General features: G+C 45.9%; 1 protein-coding gene across 1 annotated transcript in view; it reads right to left on the bottom strand.

Annotated features, from left to right (window-relative positions):
• The window catches only part of CACNA2D4 (calcium voltage-gated channel auxiliary subunit alpha2delta 4), a 109,369-nt gene that overhangs the window by 68,248 nt on the left and 27,216 nt on the right, over positions 1-13,905 (bottom strand). Inside the window, exons 12-18 of the mRNA XM_045775451.2 lie at positions 13,343-13,421; positions 11,536-11,669; positions 9,691-9,768; positions 8,630-8,710; positions 7,985-8,059; positions 4,742-4,828; positions 4,100-4,171 (exon numbers count right to left, since the gene is read on the bottom strand). Of these exons, the coding sequence (XP_045631407.2) occupies positions 4,100-4,171; positions 4,742-4,828; positions 7,985-8,059; positions 8,630-8,710; positions 9,691-9,768; positions 11,536-11,669; positions 13,343-13,421 (606 nt within the window). The remainder of the gene's footprint in view (positions 1-4,099; positions 4,172-4,741; positions 4,829-7,984; positions 8,060-8,629; positions 8,711-9,690; positions 9,769-11,535; positions 11,670-13,342; positions 13,422-13,905) is intronic.

Raw genomic sequence — 13,905 nt, 5'->3', positions numbered from 1 at the left:
TCCAACAGCTGGTCATCTCTGGGTCAGTCTCTAAGACTGCTTTTTCTTTTAACTATGTGTAACATTTTCCAGTTTTTTCAAGTGTCTGATAATTGTTATTGTACACTGGCTATTGTGAAGAGTAGGCTGTAGACACTCTGTCTTCCTCTTCACAGTGTTGATTTCTATTTGAATCAGCAGATGAATAATTGGCCGGTCACCTTGAGCATGTGGAGGCTTGGATTCACATTTTTGTTAGAGTGGGTCTGTTTCAGCATTGTCTAGAGTGAATCTCCTGGTCTTGGGACATAGTCTTTACTCCTGAAGTGTAGCTCTTCTGTGCTTTCAAAGAAAATCCTGAGGTGTTTACCCAGCCTCTTCACCTCGGTGTGTCTCAGACTCCAAACCACCTTCACTACCGTAGGAAGCAGTTGAAATCCTCGTTCTGATTTTCAGCTCTTCAACTGTTGCTTTCCACTGGGTACTTAGATTTTCCCCTGTGTATGTGTAGTTTAAGGTTGGTCAAGAATTTGAGAGGAGTTTGAATACATATGTCCGGGCAAGCCCACCTGTGGATCCCTCATTTCTAGGATATCTTCCTTCACGTTCAGACCCTCTGAGAGTCCAAATTCTGTTCTTTGATACTTCAAGATGGTAACTATAGCTTTCTGTTTGAATTACAGCTGTTTCATTCAAGCAAACTGGGGCATGGCCTTCAGAAAAACCCCCACATAAATGTGTATTTCACCCAGTGTAGTTCCCTTGATTCAAGGGTTGAAGTCCCTTCAACCATTGTTTCTGCCTGCTTTTGGTCACTTTCATATGCCCTTACATGTTTGTTTTTTATATTTTGTCCAAATTTATAACTGTTATGTGCTGGAGGATTAGTCTATTGCAAGCTACTCTCTCATAACTGTAATCATAACTTTGAGATAATCTTTTAAAGCTGAGGCAAAGGGAAGAGAGAAGGAGTGGGGGTTTCTTTGAATCTCCGTGAAACAGAAAGAGAGAACTGGAGAGGTTTGGAAGATGAGAGTAAAGAGGCGTCAGAACAGTCTTCCCCTTTAATAGATTGCCTCCCTTTGCTGGAAAAAAACGTGTGTGAGTGAGTGAGTGTGTGACAGAGAGAGAATGAGAGTGCCACAGGGCACTCTAATCCTGGCCCCCTGAATCCAGTGCATAGGGATTAGAAGGCACTGGAGGAACACGGGGCAAAGCTGCCCTCACTGCCTGTGCCAGTTGTGCACGTGTGTGTGTGTGTGTGTGTGTGTGTGTGTGTACACACACCATATGCCCATCAGCAGGGCTAACTTGGAAGAACCTGAAGGCTAGTGAAGAACGCTGTCTGTCTCTCTCCCTCCCCCACTGCTAATTATTTGTTCTAAACTATCAAACAACATGAAAACGATAAAAAGAGCCCTGGACAAGATGCTCCAGGATACTTTGAAGTCTGTTTTTTCTTTTAAATGTGCCCCAGGACATCTGACCAGGATACTACTGATGGCTTGGAAATTATGACACCATTTACTGGTCCACATTTTGGGAAAAACAGCCTGTATCGAAATGGCAAATAGGAGGCCTGTAGGCCAAAGCTGGACTGCTTACAAGTTTGAGATCCTAGATGTTGGACCATGTTGTGTTTTTAATATTTTTGGAATTAAATGCATAACATTTAAAAATATGGATTCTTAGCTGTCTCCTTTAGATGGTACATGTAACTAACTGTTCAGTTCTCAGCACCCCCAGTACCAAGGTTTGTCTGTTTCTCTTCCTCACGTTTCTGAACATGGCCTATCTGGCCCCATAGGTTTTTGACTTAGTGAGTCCTGTTCTAAACCTTGCTGGGTTGCCACTACCCTCTTGGGAATGCCAACATAGTTGCCTGTTTGGTATTTAGGGGTGATGGAAAAAGGTCTGAATTGATCCATGGGAAGTAAGGATTCATGTAAAATCCCCTAAAGAAAACAACAAAATAGGTCACCACCTTCCAGGATGAGAACAGGTATTCCCACAATGCTTTAAGAAATCTTCCGTTGGTTTAGACCTGAAGAGTGTTTCTATTGAGGCACAAGCTTGTGAGGTGAGACACACCACTGAGCTGAGAGGGCCGGGGTAGACTGGCAGGCAAGAACATGACAGGACTGTCTGCAACTCTTAAAAAGAGAAGACATGTAGGGCAGACAGAGCAGTCGGTAATGAACAAAATGTAGCAACATCGGGGAGAGTGGCATCATAATAGATCAGAGCAGCGAGAGGCTGGGTACCACTGCAGTGGCCTTGTAGCAAAATGTCCTACACACAGTGCTGGTGCAGCAGCTTCTGAGCATGGAAATAAGGAGATGAAAGATTAGAGAGTTGAGTTATGTTATAATGACGTAGAGGGAGAAAAGGAGACAATGAATTTTAAAGATGGAAACAGAATTCTAAAGAGACTCTCGGGAAATCTTTAAGCTGGAGATTGAGCAGAGAATTCAGGGACACTCCTACAGAAAAGCCTTATACATTAGTGATTAAGAGCATGTGGTCTAGAATCAGCCACATGTGGGCTTTGCAATTAATCATCTAGGTGACTGGGCAACTTTTTAGCTTCTCTGAATTTCCTCATTATAAAATGGGGGTAGGATCATACATACTTCATATGGTTATGAATGTTGAGTGAATACTTACAAGGCGCTGAGTCCGGTTTCTAATAAATGTTAGCTACTGTTGTTATTATTATTGGTAGTAATAGTAGCAGTGGTACTACGAACACCTATGTGCTATGAAAGGTACATCTCCGTCATGGTCATGATCGGCATTACCCAAGTCCTTTATGTTAAAACACCCACATACCAGGAAGCTTTTGTTAAATTGCAGTTTAACCTGGGTGGTTTACGAGCAGCAATGAACACATTTCGAAGGGATGGGCAGAAATTTGAGGAGAGGTTCAGACTGTTTGGATCTGGTTAGGACTCTCCCTTGGTGGCTCTGAGAAGCATGAAAACAACATGAGAACACTGGGCACTGGGAGGAAAGGATGGAAGACACACGGTACTTACTTCATAAGTTGGTCTGAATTAGATATAGTATAGCTGTACTCTGATCTGTCTGGAAGTTGCTGTCTGCCACATGCATGTTAAATTTTTCATTATAGCTACCTTAAACACTTTGGCAGGGCTGAGCTAAGGAAGAGCTCTCTTGTGCGTGTCAGCAGGAGTCTGTTGGGATAAAGGTGGAGGTGCATGGAAGAAACCTCTACTTTTTTGGGATCAGGAAAAGGCGCTGCTAGAACTTGTGGCCTGACATCACTGATACTGCCCAGTTTGCCTAAAGGAGACCCTTCTCAGTCCAGAGTTTATAAAAAGCAGGCAGATGTCACACAAATCAGATACTGGTCCCAGTGAAATTCAGCCCATGTGTCTAAAGGGAATGCAATGAATTGCTTTTCCTTTCCGATGCTTTCTTGTTTGGCTTCCGTGGAGGTTTGTGTTTGTGGAAGAACTTGGGTCTAATTGTTGCAGACAGATGCCTGTGTTCTTTCAGCTGAGGCAGATGGGCAACAAGAGGAGGAGGTGGGGGTGGTTGTGAGGGAGGAGGTGACATTTGTAAATATGTCAAGGGACAATGCAAATTCAGCATAAAGGCAGTGGAACCTTTTAAATGAAAAGATGAAATGATCTTTCATAAATGATGCATGGATCTGGGAAGACAGCAATGGCATCGGTGATGGTATTGATTCTTGACCATCTGTAGTTAGAGTGGATTATTTTTAACCTCTTCCCCTAAAACTTGATTAATAAGAGTTGCTAACAATTTGCAAAATTAATTATCACTTTCTCTCTTTCCATTATCAACAACAAAAGGGCCAAATTGCAGGCAGCATTAGGAAGAAAGAAAAGTTGTAAATGCCTTGAGCTAACCTACTCCTTCTCTCAGTAGTCTCCAAAGAACTGATCATTTCTTGGTCAGATGTTTCTCTGGGGTTGATGCACGCTTTGATGTAATCTCTGCAACAAGCACTCAAGTCTTAAGCTCTAATTCAGCTAGGTTCAAATCCCTTATCACCACCCCAACCTCAATCAACTGGGATGTGCCTGCCCAGGGGGGACCAGACCTTAGTTCTGTCCTTTGAGCACCTTACCCCTTTGTCCAGTGGAACCTTCACATCCATAGAGAGAGAACCTGTTTCCCCATTGATCATGGCTGTTCTGAGCTTCAAGAGGAAAGATGATGGTATTAGTCCCCTAGCTCACACTGGAGGGTAGAAGGCATTGACCTTTATTGGCCAGATTGCAGGTGATCCCTAGGAGTACTTTCAGTTCTTCCCTTTTTCGTTTAAGTAGAATATGAGGAGGGAATATAGACCTGATTCTAGGTTCCATTTAACTTATAGTTTCAGACCTCCACCAAAATAATGCTCCCAAGTACACTGATGTATGAGAGAGCATAGTGCCATATTACTGAGACATAATTTCCTCTGGAATGAGCTACTGACCTCCCCCCGCCCCGACCCCCAGTCAGACTGAAACACCACTGGAACTCAACCTCTGTGACTTACAGACATGGCTCATTCCATTCCAGCACTCCCTGAGATTCATGAAGATACTATTACGTTGTTATCTTTGCTGGAAGAATTGCCCATTACAGAAATTGCTTCTGGTTTGGGCTTGGAAAGTCTCCACTGAGAGGAACAGAGTGGCCCCAGAGCTCACAGCCCCGCAGCTGGCCTGTGTGCTGGCTGCAGAGCTACACTCGCTTCTCTTCTCCTGTTCTCCCTACTCACGGTTTCAGCTCTGTCTTCCCACTCCACTTCGGAGAGATCCACGCTGTTGTAGTTGGGTTTGGGTTTCAGTTTCTTCCCCTCTCTGTACTGGAATGGGCAGGTTGGGAAGGAAGATGTGAGGTTAAACACAAGGCCCTGCTCAAGATTCATCTCTTCTCTGAAGCCTTACAGATATTTTCATAAAATCAAAGAACCTCAGTGATCCCTTAAGGTTACCTGGGCCAACCTTCCACCTGATGCAGCATTTCCCTTCCCAACATTTGTGACAGATAATCTCATGGCCTCTGAGCATTTCCCATGATGAGGACCTCCCTATTTTGAGTCCGCTTGTCCTAGTTTGGACAGCTCTAATCGTTAGAAAGCTCTTCCCCATACAGAGCTGAAATCTGGCCCCCTGTTACTTTTATCCATTGGTCTTATTGTTTCCCTGGAGCTACACAGAACGTTTTCCACCTGACAACTCTTGAGGTTTTCGAAGGTGCTTGGTTACTCCTGACCACACCTCTCCAAGCTAAACGTTCCCAGGTTGCAGACGCCTCAACTCCCTCTGAATATGCTCTACATTGTCAATGTCACTCCCAGAGCGGAGTGCCCAGGACGAACGTCAGTATTTCAGATGGGGTTCTGACCAGTGTGGTGTGTGTGTGATCTGCGTGGACCAAGGTATTACATCTTTTCAACATTATGTTTGAGCATTGGATATTTTGCAGAACTTTCCATGCATCTTAATATATTCGTCTTGTTAGTTTCAGCCCATTATTTAGAAGAATACTTTCTGACTACGAATTTTCTCCCTTAATGTATTATCCACACCTTCCAGACTTTGTGTCATCTGGTTTCTGTGTTTTCATCTTGTTGACAGAATTCTTGCATGGGACAAAGCCAAGGACAGACAGATTCTGCAGCGCCTAATAAAGACCTCCCTCCAGCTCGATATGGAGCCATTAATCAAGTCTTTGAATGTTATTATTTTCTGGTCCTGCCTTCCCCTCCTCCCTCTCTCCCTCTCTGATACCAAGACAGATTATCGTCAAGTTATCTGCCACTAGGTTGGCAGCACTTCCCGGCTTTAGTTTAATAATAGATCAAAAAAGGAAAGGGATGGTTTATTATCAGGGTAAATTAAGAATTAATCAAGAGGGCCTACTTTTAGCAGAATGAGGCCCCCGAAGATGCTTGAAAGGTTGAAGTCTCCTATCACTGTGTATTGTGCTTCTGCCAGTTTTTTGTTTTTCAAGAAATTGTCACCCTTATTTCTTGCCTATCTGGGAGGTTTGCACTATGACTGCCATAGAAGTATCCTCCTTGCTTTCTTCTCACCCGTGCTTGGATGATGTTCCCATTCCTGGCCTTCTGATGCCCGTCCTCACAACAAACAGCACTGCCCTCCCATCTTTTACATCAAATCTCTTTCTTTCGAGTAAGGTATAATATTCCTCATCATTGCTATTGTCTAAGTCCTGTGACACCTGAAAGATCATCTCTAGCTCCTCTTATTAAAACCATAATTCCACTTTGTATAATTACTCATACTTTGAGTGCTGACAGAAAGATTTCAGGCCAATAGTATGGCTCTTGACCCTCTTTCAGTTTGTTACTAGGAAGATCCCCTATTACTTTTCCTTTTTAAACTTAACTATTGTTCTCCTTAATACCTTTTTTATTCATAATAATATTTTTATTATATTATGTTATTCACCACACAGTACATCCCTGGTTTTTGATGTCAAGTTTGATGATTCATTAGTTGCGTATAACACCCGGTGCACCATGCAACACGTGCCCTCCTTACTACCCATCACCAGCCTGTCCCATTCCTCTCCCCCCTCCCCTTAATACCTATCACAAATTGGTAGTGCCTTCCTTAGGAATCTCATTATGTTGGCTTTACACGGTAATGTTTGCTATGTAATAATGATCTACATGGTAATTTTCTCTAATTGTTTCATTTGTGTGAGTCTATCTGTATATACTTTATTTCCTTCATTAGACTATAACCTTCTGTTTATAGCACTCTCAGAGCATAATAAGGTCAGGCGCCCAGTAGGTCTACATTCATCTAGATTATAAAGATGGTGACAGATAATTTTCTGATCAGTGCCCTTTAATTCTACCAGTCAGCTCCATGATTAACTTATTATTATTATTATTTTTACTAGTGAGTCATTTTGTTGTCCCTGGGGCTGCCCCCCACGGAACCTACTGGTACAGGTCAGTGACCCATTATGGGTTCAGATCTTGCCCAGTAGGGTCTGAGTTGGGAAGACAACATGGCTTTCAATGTGCCCTTGATCTCTCTACTATGAACCTCTATAGTTTGCCTTAAATAGCTCAATCAGTTGCTTTATGAACACTCAGCTTCTATCCATCTGAACCACACTGGAATGGCATGTGCTTTGGCTGATTTCTCCAAATGGCACCTGGGCAGATGAGCCTCTTAGTAAGCTCTCACAAAGGTGCTCTGGTAGCTATTGTCTTCAGCTGCCACCTCAATTCAGTGGGAGACTGGAAGGGAAAAGGGCTACGGTTCCTGAAGGACCTAACTACCCTTCCTCTGCTGCCCCCAACACTCACACTGAGAGGTGCGGCCACTGTTGTCATCAATAGTGGCCAAGTGCCACGACCATAGGCAGCAAGGAGCGCCTAGACCTGGAGGCAGAAGTTTTAGATAAAACAATGCAACTTCTCTTTTGGCTGTTTGTTGTTCAGTTGAATGCATATGAAAATGCCCCCAGCCCCTGTATCAGGATGGAGGGAGCCAAGAAGGAGGCAGGAGCACTCAGGAACACATCCCAAGACAAACCCAGGTGAGCTGCAACTCTGCTGCCCCACCTCTCATGTGACTCTTTCCCTGTCATTTTTGTTGTTAACTCAATGTCAATGTCCACACCCCCTGGGGTGGGGCCCTGGAGGTCTGAAGATACCACTGTCAGGCTCCAAGAGGAGGGTGGAGTGACTGAGGCAGTGACAGGAACCTAGGAGGTTTGCCCTTCAGGGAAAACTGCACATTTCATTACATGCTCTCTGGTCTGTTCATCAACCAGTTCATGCATTTTTGCTTTGTCTTTCCCGCCAGATTACAAACAATTTGAAGACAGGGACCATGACTTAATTTTTTTTCTTATATTACCCACTGGGTTCTTAAATGGAGCCCAATGTGTGTTCATTATTTTAACTGTTTCTATGAACTATCTCCAAATCCCATACAGTTAAGATCTCAATGCAAATAAGACTTGTACCTACCAGGGGTCGGAGGTCTGGATGTGAGAGAATGTAGCCATTGTTAGTGTTCAAAAAGGCATATCCATGCACTCCAAGCTGCCAAAACAACGAGGATTGAGGGGTGTCAGACCTGTTGTTGGGGTTGGAGAACTGGAGCTGGGAAAGGGTTGGACTGCAGGATGGCTAAAGATGGCAGCTCACAGCCATGAGGTTTTCAAATAGGGATATAACTGAGTCAGTGCCATGCTTCTAGCCATTAATTTTCAATTCTTTTCTAAATTCTTCTGTTTATAGCAGCCACAATAATGCATATTATCACTTGGCCTCTTTCCTACCACACGTTCTAGGTGCTTTGATGATGTAATCTCATGTGTTCCCCGAATAGGACTGCATGGCATGGAGGAGCAGATTGAAAAACCAAGGCACCAGGAAGGGAAAGAACTTGCTGAAGGCCACAGAGCAAGTCAGAGGGGGTGGTGACAAAGGGTCCCAGAAGTCCAAATCATTGCTCCCATGCTCAGTGCCTGCACTTCCCTGGGGGTGGGATGCCAGGGCCCCACCCTAGCTCTGGGCTTGGTTGCATTGCCTGCAGAGACACTCTTGAGCCTGGCAGGACAGCTCCTAGGGAGCTTGTGATCCCCTCTCAGGCATCCGATCCAGGCTCACCTTGTACCGGGGCGCCAGCTTCATCAGCTCCCTCAGGGCCACATCAGAGCCCACCACACCCAGAAGAATGCCATGGGATCGCTGGAAAGAAAAAAAACCAGGGTTAGTCGGGGGGCCGGACTGGACCCTTGACTTTCCCAGAGCCTGGAAGAGGAACCAAGCCACTTAGGCCTTATATGACACTTCCTCTGCAGTTGGATTTTAGGCTGAGCTCTTTGGAATAAAAATCTAGAACCTACCAGAAGAGGTCCCAGGAGTAATCTCAGATGCTGGGAAGATTAATTTCCAGTATTAATATTTAAATTGTAATATTTAAAAGAAATATGAAGTTGAATGAAATATTAATTTTCATAGCAGAGGCTGAAGTATCAAAATCCAAGGAACCGGGGCGCCTGGGTGGCACAGCGGTTCAGCATCTGCCTTCAGCTCAGGGCGTGATCCCAGCGTTATGGGATCAAGCCCCACATCAGGCTCCTCCGCTATGAGCCTGCTTCTTCTTCTCCCACTCCCCCTGCTTGTGTTCCCTCTCTAGCTGGCTGTCTCTATCCTGTCGAATAAATAAATAAAATCTTTAAAAAAAAATCCAAGGAACCATAACCTATGGATGCTCTGAAACACACAAAGCCTATAAGGAAACATTTTCTGACCAGATGGAGGACGGAATGTTCTAGAAATTCCCTCACCAAAGGCCTTTACAAAAAAATTGGAGGTTGCCCGAACTGGTAGGTTAAGTGTTGTTTTGCCAGAAGGTTAGCAGGGGACCTTTCTAGCCTTATATCCCAGGACAGTGGTTCCAAATTTAGAGCACGAGAACAACTCCAAACTGGCTGAACAGAATCACTGGGTGAGCTTTGGGAAATACGGGCCCCACCCCCACCTCCCACCCTCAGCCTTTCCCAACCAAGAGATTCTGATATAGCTGGTTGGGCATAGGGCAGGGAATATGAATATAAAAGGTGGCTCTGATGTGCAACCAAGTCAAGAACCATTGGTCTAAAGAGGCTAGCCAGTGGCCCCAAGTTCTAATCCCTGTCACAGCTTCTCAGAGAGTGGCCACTCACTGTTTCATTCTTTTTGCTGAAGACCGGCATGGCCACAGTGGTGAGGAGCATCAAGTTCTGTGCCTGCGAAGTTAACAGCTGTCAAGGAGGAAAGAGCAAAGGACAGAGAGCTCAGAGTCCATAGTGTGGAAGACCCACAGTCACCAATGTCAACTACCACTGAAGTGTCACCTTCCAACAGGAGGAAAAAGCCATGTGTGAGGTTCCCCTTCTCTTCTGCTGGCAGAAATGCTGGAGGAGAGAGGTGGGATGGAGAGAGGATGAGGGAAACGTCACTTAGCAATGACAGTCCTAAGCCAGGGCAAGTGTCAGAACCCCAGAGCCCACAACGCAGCTCCCAAATGTGCTCATGACGTCCTCTGTCTTGTCCATACCAAGGATGAGCATGAACCCAGGGAAAAACCCATCCTGCACACACCCAGAAATCTCTGCCATAGACCCAAGGTTGGCACACACAATAGTCCAGGACAGTTAAGAGGGAGAAGAACACTGACACTGAGCCACCTGCAAACACAAGTGCATGCATGGGGAAGCACAACTCAAGGGGTGGTCATGGTGTAGTTGTAGCTGACCTTAGGGTCACTCCTAACACACATGAGACAGACCCACAACCTCTTCCTCACTGAGAACGCCAGAGCCACATCATTCCCTACCTCTGAGATGGCCCTCCTCCCTGATTGCCTCACCTCACTGTGTGGGCTCCTTCAGCCTCCTTGGAAGGGGTTCCACACAAACACCCCACTTTATCACGAAGACAGGCCCTCACAGGTGGTGTGTGCAGGTATGTTTGATATGTGTGATCTTCATCAGGACCAACCGAATGTTGTGCTGAGCCCATGGAGGTCTATAGTATTCTTTCTTAGAGAATGAAGAACTTTTTAAAAATTGGATATATGTGACACATAACCTCATGTTAACTTGAGGTGTTTCTTAAGTGTTGCTTTGATACATTTATGTTGTCGTAGGATTGCTATTGTAGTGTGTCTTTTACATTATGTAATTATAGTACAATATTGTGTGTATTCGTTATACTGTGCACAGATCACTAACCATCAAGTCTCTTCCTCATCTGAAATTTCAGCTGAGAGTTTGGAAGTAAGGTTTTCTGAAAGCGAGTGGTTTCAGTTGACTAAAGTTTTACTAGCTACTGGAACCAGGAGGACCCTAGAGTTGGCCGTGGGTATAGCAGGGAGCAGTCTGGTCTCTGGTGAACAGGAAGCTCCTCACCAGCTCCAGGCTGGCCACCTCTAAAGTTCTCTTAGATGAGGGAGAATTATACTTCTCTCTTATCTAAGCCACCGTGTTCAGGTCTTTCTTCATCCCAGGCTGATACATCATCACCGAAGTAGGTGGCTACATATGGGAGATGATTTGAGAAGTTCCAGGAAGGTCTCTCTTGCTCCCAAACATCTCATCTGACATCCTGCTTTGGCAATCTATTCTTTTGTGTAAGTCACTACAACCCACAGACAGTCTCTGGAAGTACAGGGACCCAAGAAGGGGAGCACCTGATGAATCCATAGTATCTTGAATTACTGGTCAGGCTCCTCTCTTCCTGAAACAGGTAGGAGAGAAGACAATGAGGGAGGTGAGGACAATGGGAAGAAGGAAGGAACACGTTTGGAGCAGAGAGGCTCTGTCCGTGGAGGGCAGCCTTGGACAGGCCTGCTTACTGGGTTTCTGGGTCTCTGGGGGCAGCATACTTGCAAAGGTCTTCTAGTGGGCTGAGTGTGTTTACCCCTTCACACCATCTCCTGAAGAGGTGTTCTGCTCACCTTTCTCCTGACCCAGGAAGTTACCTCTTACTCTGGGGCCCCTAACTCTGGAGCAGGGTTGAGCCCCCACCTTGCTGTCCATGTAGGCTTCTGTCCAGGTGATGTCATGGTCATGGTTGATGACCATGGGGCGGCTGAGCACGTGCAGGTACTCCATCACATTCTCCTGTGCATCTGCCAGTGTGGAGATCTGCGTGTAGTAGCCTGACAGAGGAGAGGGTCACGTGGTTGTGGAAAGCTGTGGGTACCACTTAGAATCACCCATACACTCTGTCCCGGCTGCTCTCGGCTTACAGGGGGCTCCTCACTGGGAGCTGCCCTGGGTCACAGGGGACTACTTTCCCCCAAGATTGTGCTCTTTCCTGGGGACAGCTGGAAGCCAGTGGTGCTGTCTCAACCTGGCAGAACTCTGGGGGACCCTCCCAGTCCAGAGATGCCTCACGAGCAGCAGGGACTCAGCAGCAAGAGCTGTGTGATTTGGCTTCCCTCTCACGATGATGCCCTCCTCACTTCCTTACAGGGTTATCTTCCAAGAGCACCCTCTCCTGCATGTAGCTCTGTCTGGGGTTCATATTCAGGGAGTACAGTCTAAGACAGTGGCTCAGTGCCCCCTACCCCCCTTTCTCTGACCACTGTCCTTCCTCAGTTACAGGGAGGGGTGCTATAGCCTCTTTGTTATAGCCAAGGTGATTTTTAAAAGAGCAAATGGCTCACAAGGCTATGAATGACTTAGTACATGTTTACCTCTCTGGTCTCATTGCTTATCACCTCCCACAAAACATTCATTCCACCCTCCAGAAAGTGAAACTGCTTTCCATTCCCAGGTGCCTCTTGTCTTACACTCTCTGTCTGGAAACTCTTCCATGCTTTCTATGTCTGGATGATTCCTACCATTCTTTATGTCTCAGTGTAGACACCCCTGCTGCCTCCAAATGGAGGAAGTACTCTACCACCACGTCACTCTCCAAACCCCTATATAGTCTGTGCCCCTCTGCCCGTACAGCACATTTCAGATTACATCACCACTGATGGTTCACTTGTATGTCTCCTCTGCTGGACAGTAGCAAGAATAAGACTGAGTCCATCCTGACCATTTTGCCAGGCACCACAGTACATGCTCAGCAACCTTCGGTTGAATAAAAAGGCCCAAGCTGGCATCGTGAAGCCCAGGTCTTGGGTTCTGGCCAGAGACAAATGAGGACCACACCCAAAACATTATTCTAAAGAAAATGATGACCCTCTGCTTTTTGTCTGGAAGCAGAATCACAGTAAATGGCTTAATTTGCAACAAGAGGAATGGAGGCTAGACATAAGAGAGCTTACATTTCAACTGTGGGTCTCACCCCTGCCTGCCTCACTCTGTCTGTATTGTAGTTCATATAGGCTTTTTTTGAAGAGAGATTTTTTCTTTTTTTTTAAGGATTTTATTTATTTATGTGACAGAGAGACAGCCAGCGAGAGAAGGAACACAGCAGGGGAGTGGGAGAGGAAGAAGCAGGCTCCCAGCGGAGAAGCCCGATGTGGGACTCGATCCCGGAACGCAGGGATCACGCCCTGAGGCAGACGCTTAACGACTGCGCTACCCAGGCACCCCTGAAGAGAGAATTTTCTCTTCTGCAAACACTGGATGGATAACCTCTCAGTTTCATTTCATTTCAGGACTTAGAGTCCCTGCAGGGGTAATCATGCATTTACTCAAGGTTTCATGGGGGCAATCTACATTTTGTCTAGCTTTTTCCAAGTAAGAAGGAGGGGCAGATACTGTCATCCAGACAAGCACTGCTCTTCTGCAAGGCCCCCATGCAGGAACCATGGCTCAGCATCTCTGATGACTGGGTACAAGCTGCAAGGAGCTCTGCTCACACATCACCGCCTACCTTTGTTGTTGCATGCAATCCACTTCATGCGGTCAGCGAAAGTCACTTCTCTTCCAATAAGATAAGTGAAAACTCGCACCTAATCCACAAGACACAGACGTACTCAGCAGCCATGATTCCCGGCTATAAGTAGTGCTAATATTATTTATGTGAGTCTTGGATGTCAGGTGAAGCACTTTGCTGACTTTGGATTCTCCACTCTCATCCTATTGACCAGAAAGGCTCCTGAGGCCCAGGCAGTGACGGGACTTGCCAGGGCCATGGTGACATGGGCCAGGTACAGGATGGAGGGTCACAGCCTGGCAGTTTGCCTCTCAGTGCCACATCTATCTCTCATCCTGAACTTCCTTGCATGAGGCCTCTGTGCCTAGGGTCAACATAATTTTGGAACACCAGTCTGGGACATACTGTCTGAATATACTAACAGGTCTAATGGGGCAGAACATTTGAACTTAGGGCAGGCCTGGTTTCTCTGGGCACCACTGGTTATCCCATGCAGGCAGTAGGAGAACGCTTCCCTTGGTCCCTTCCCTTGCCCCCTTGACTTCCACCAGAAAAGTAAC

The sequence above is a fragment of the Ursus americanus genome, chromosome 25 (genome assembly GCF_024610735.1).
Source record: "Ursus americanus isolate L20-20 chromosome 25, mUrsAme1.1.p, whole genome shotgun sequence".
Taxonomy (NCBI): Eukaryota; Metazoa; Chordata; class Mammalia; order Carnivora; family Ursidae; genus Ursus; species Ursus americanus.
The sequence above is the reverse complement of the archived record's forward strand: the minus strand, read 5'-3'. Positions and strand labels throughout refer to the sequence as shown.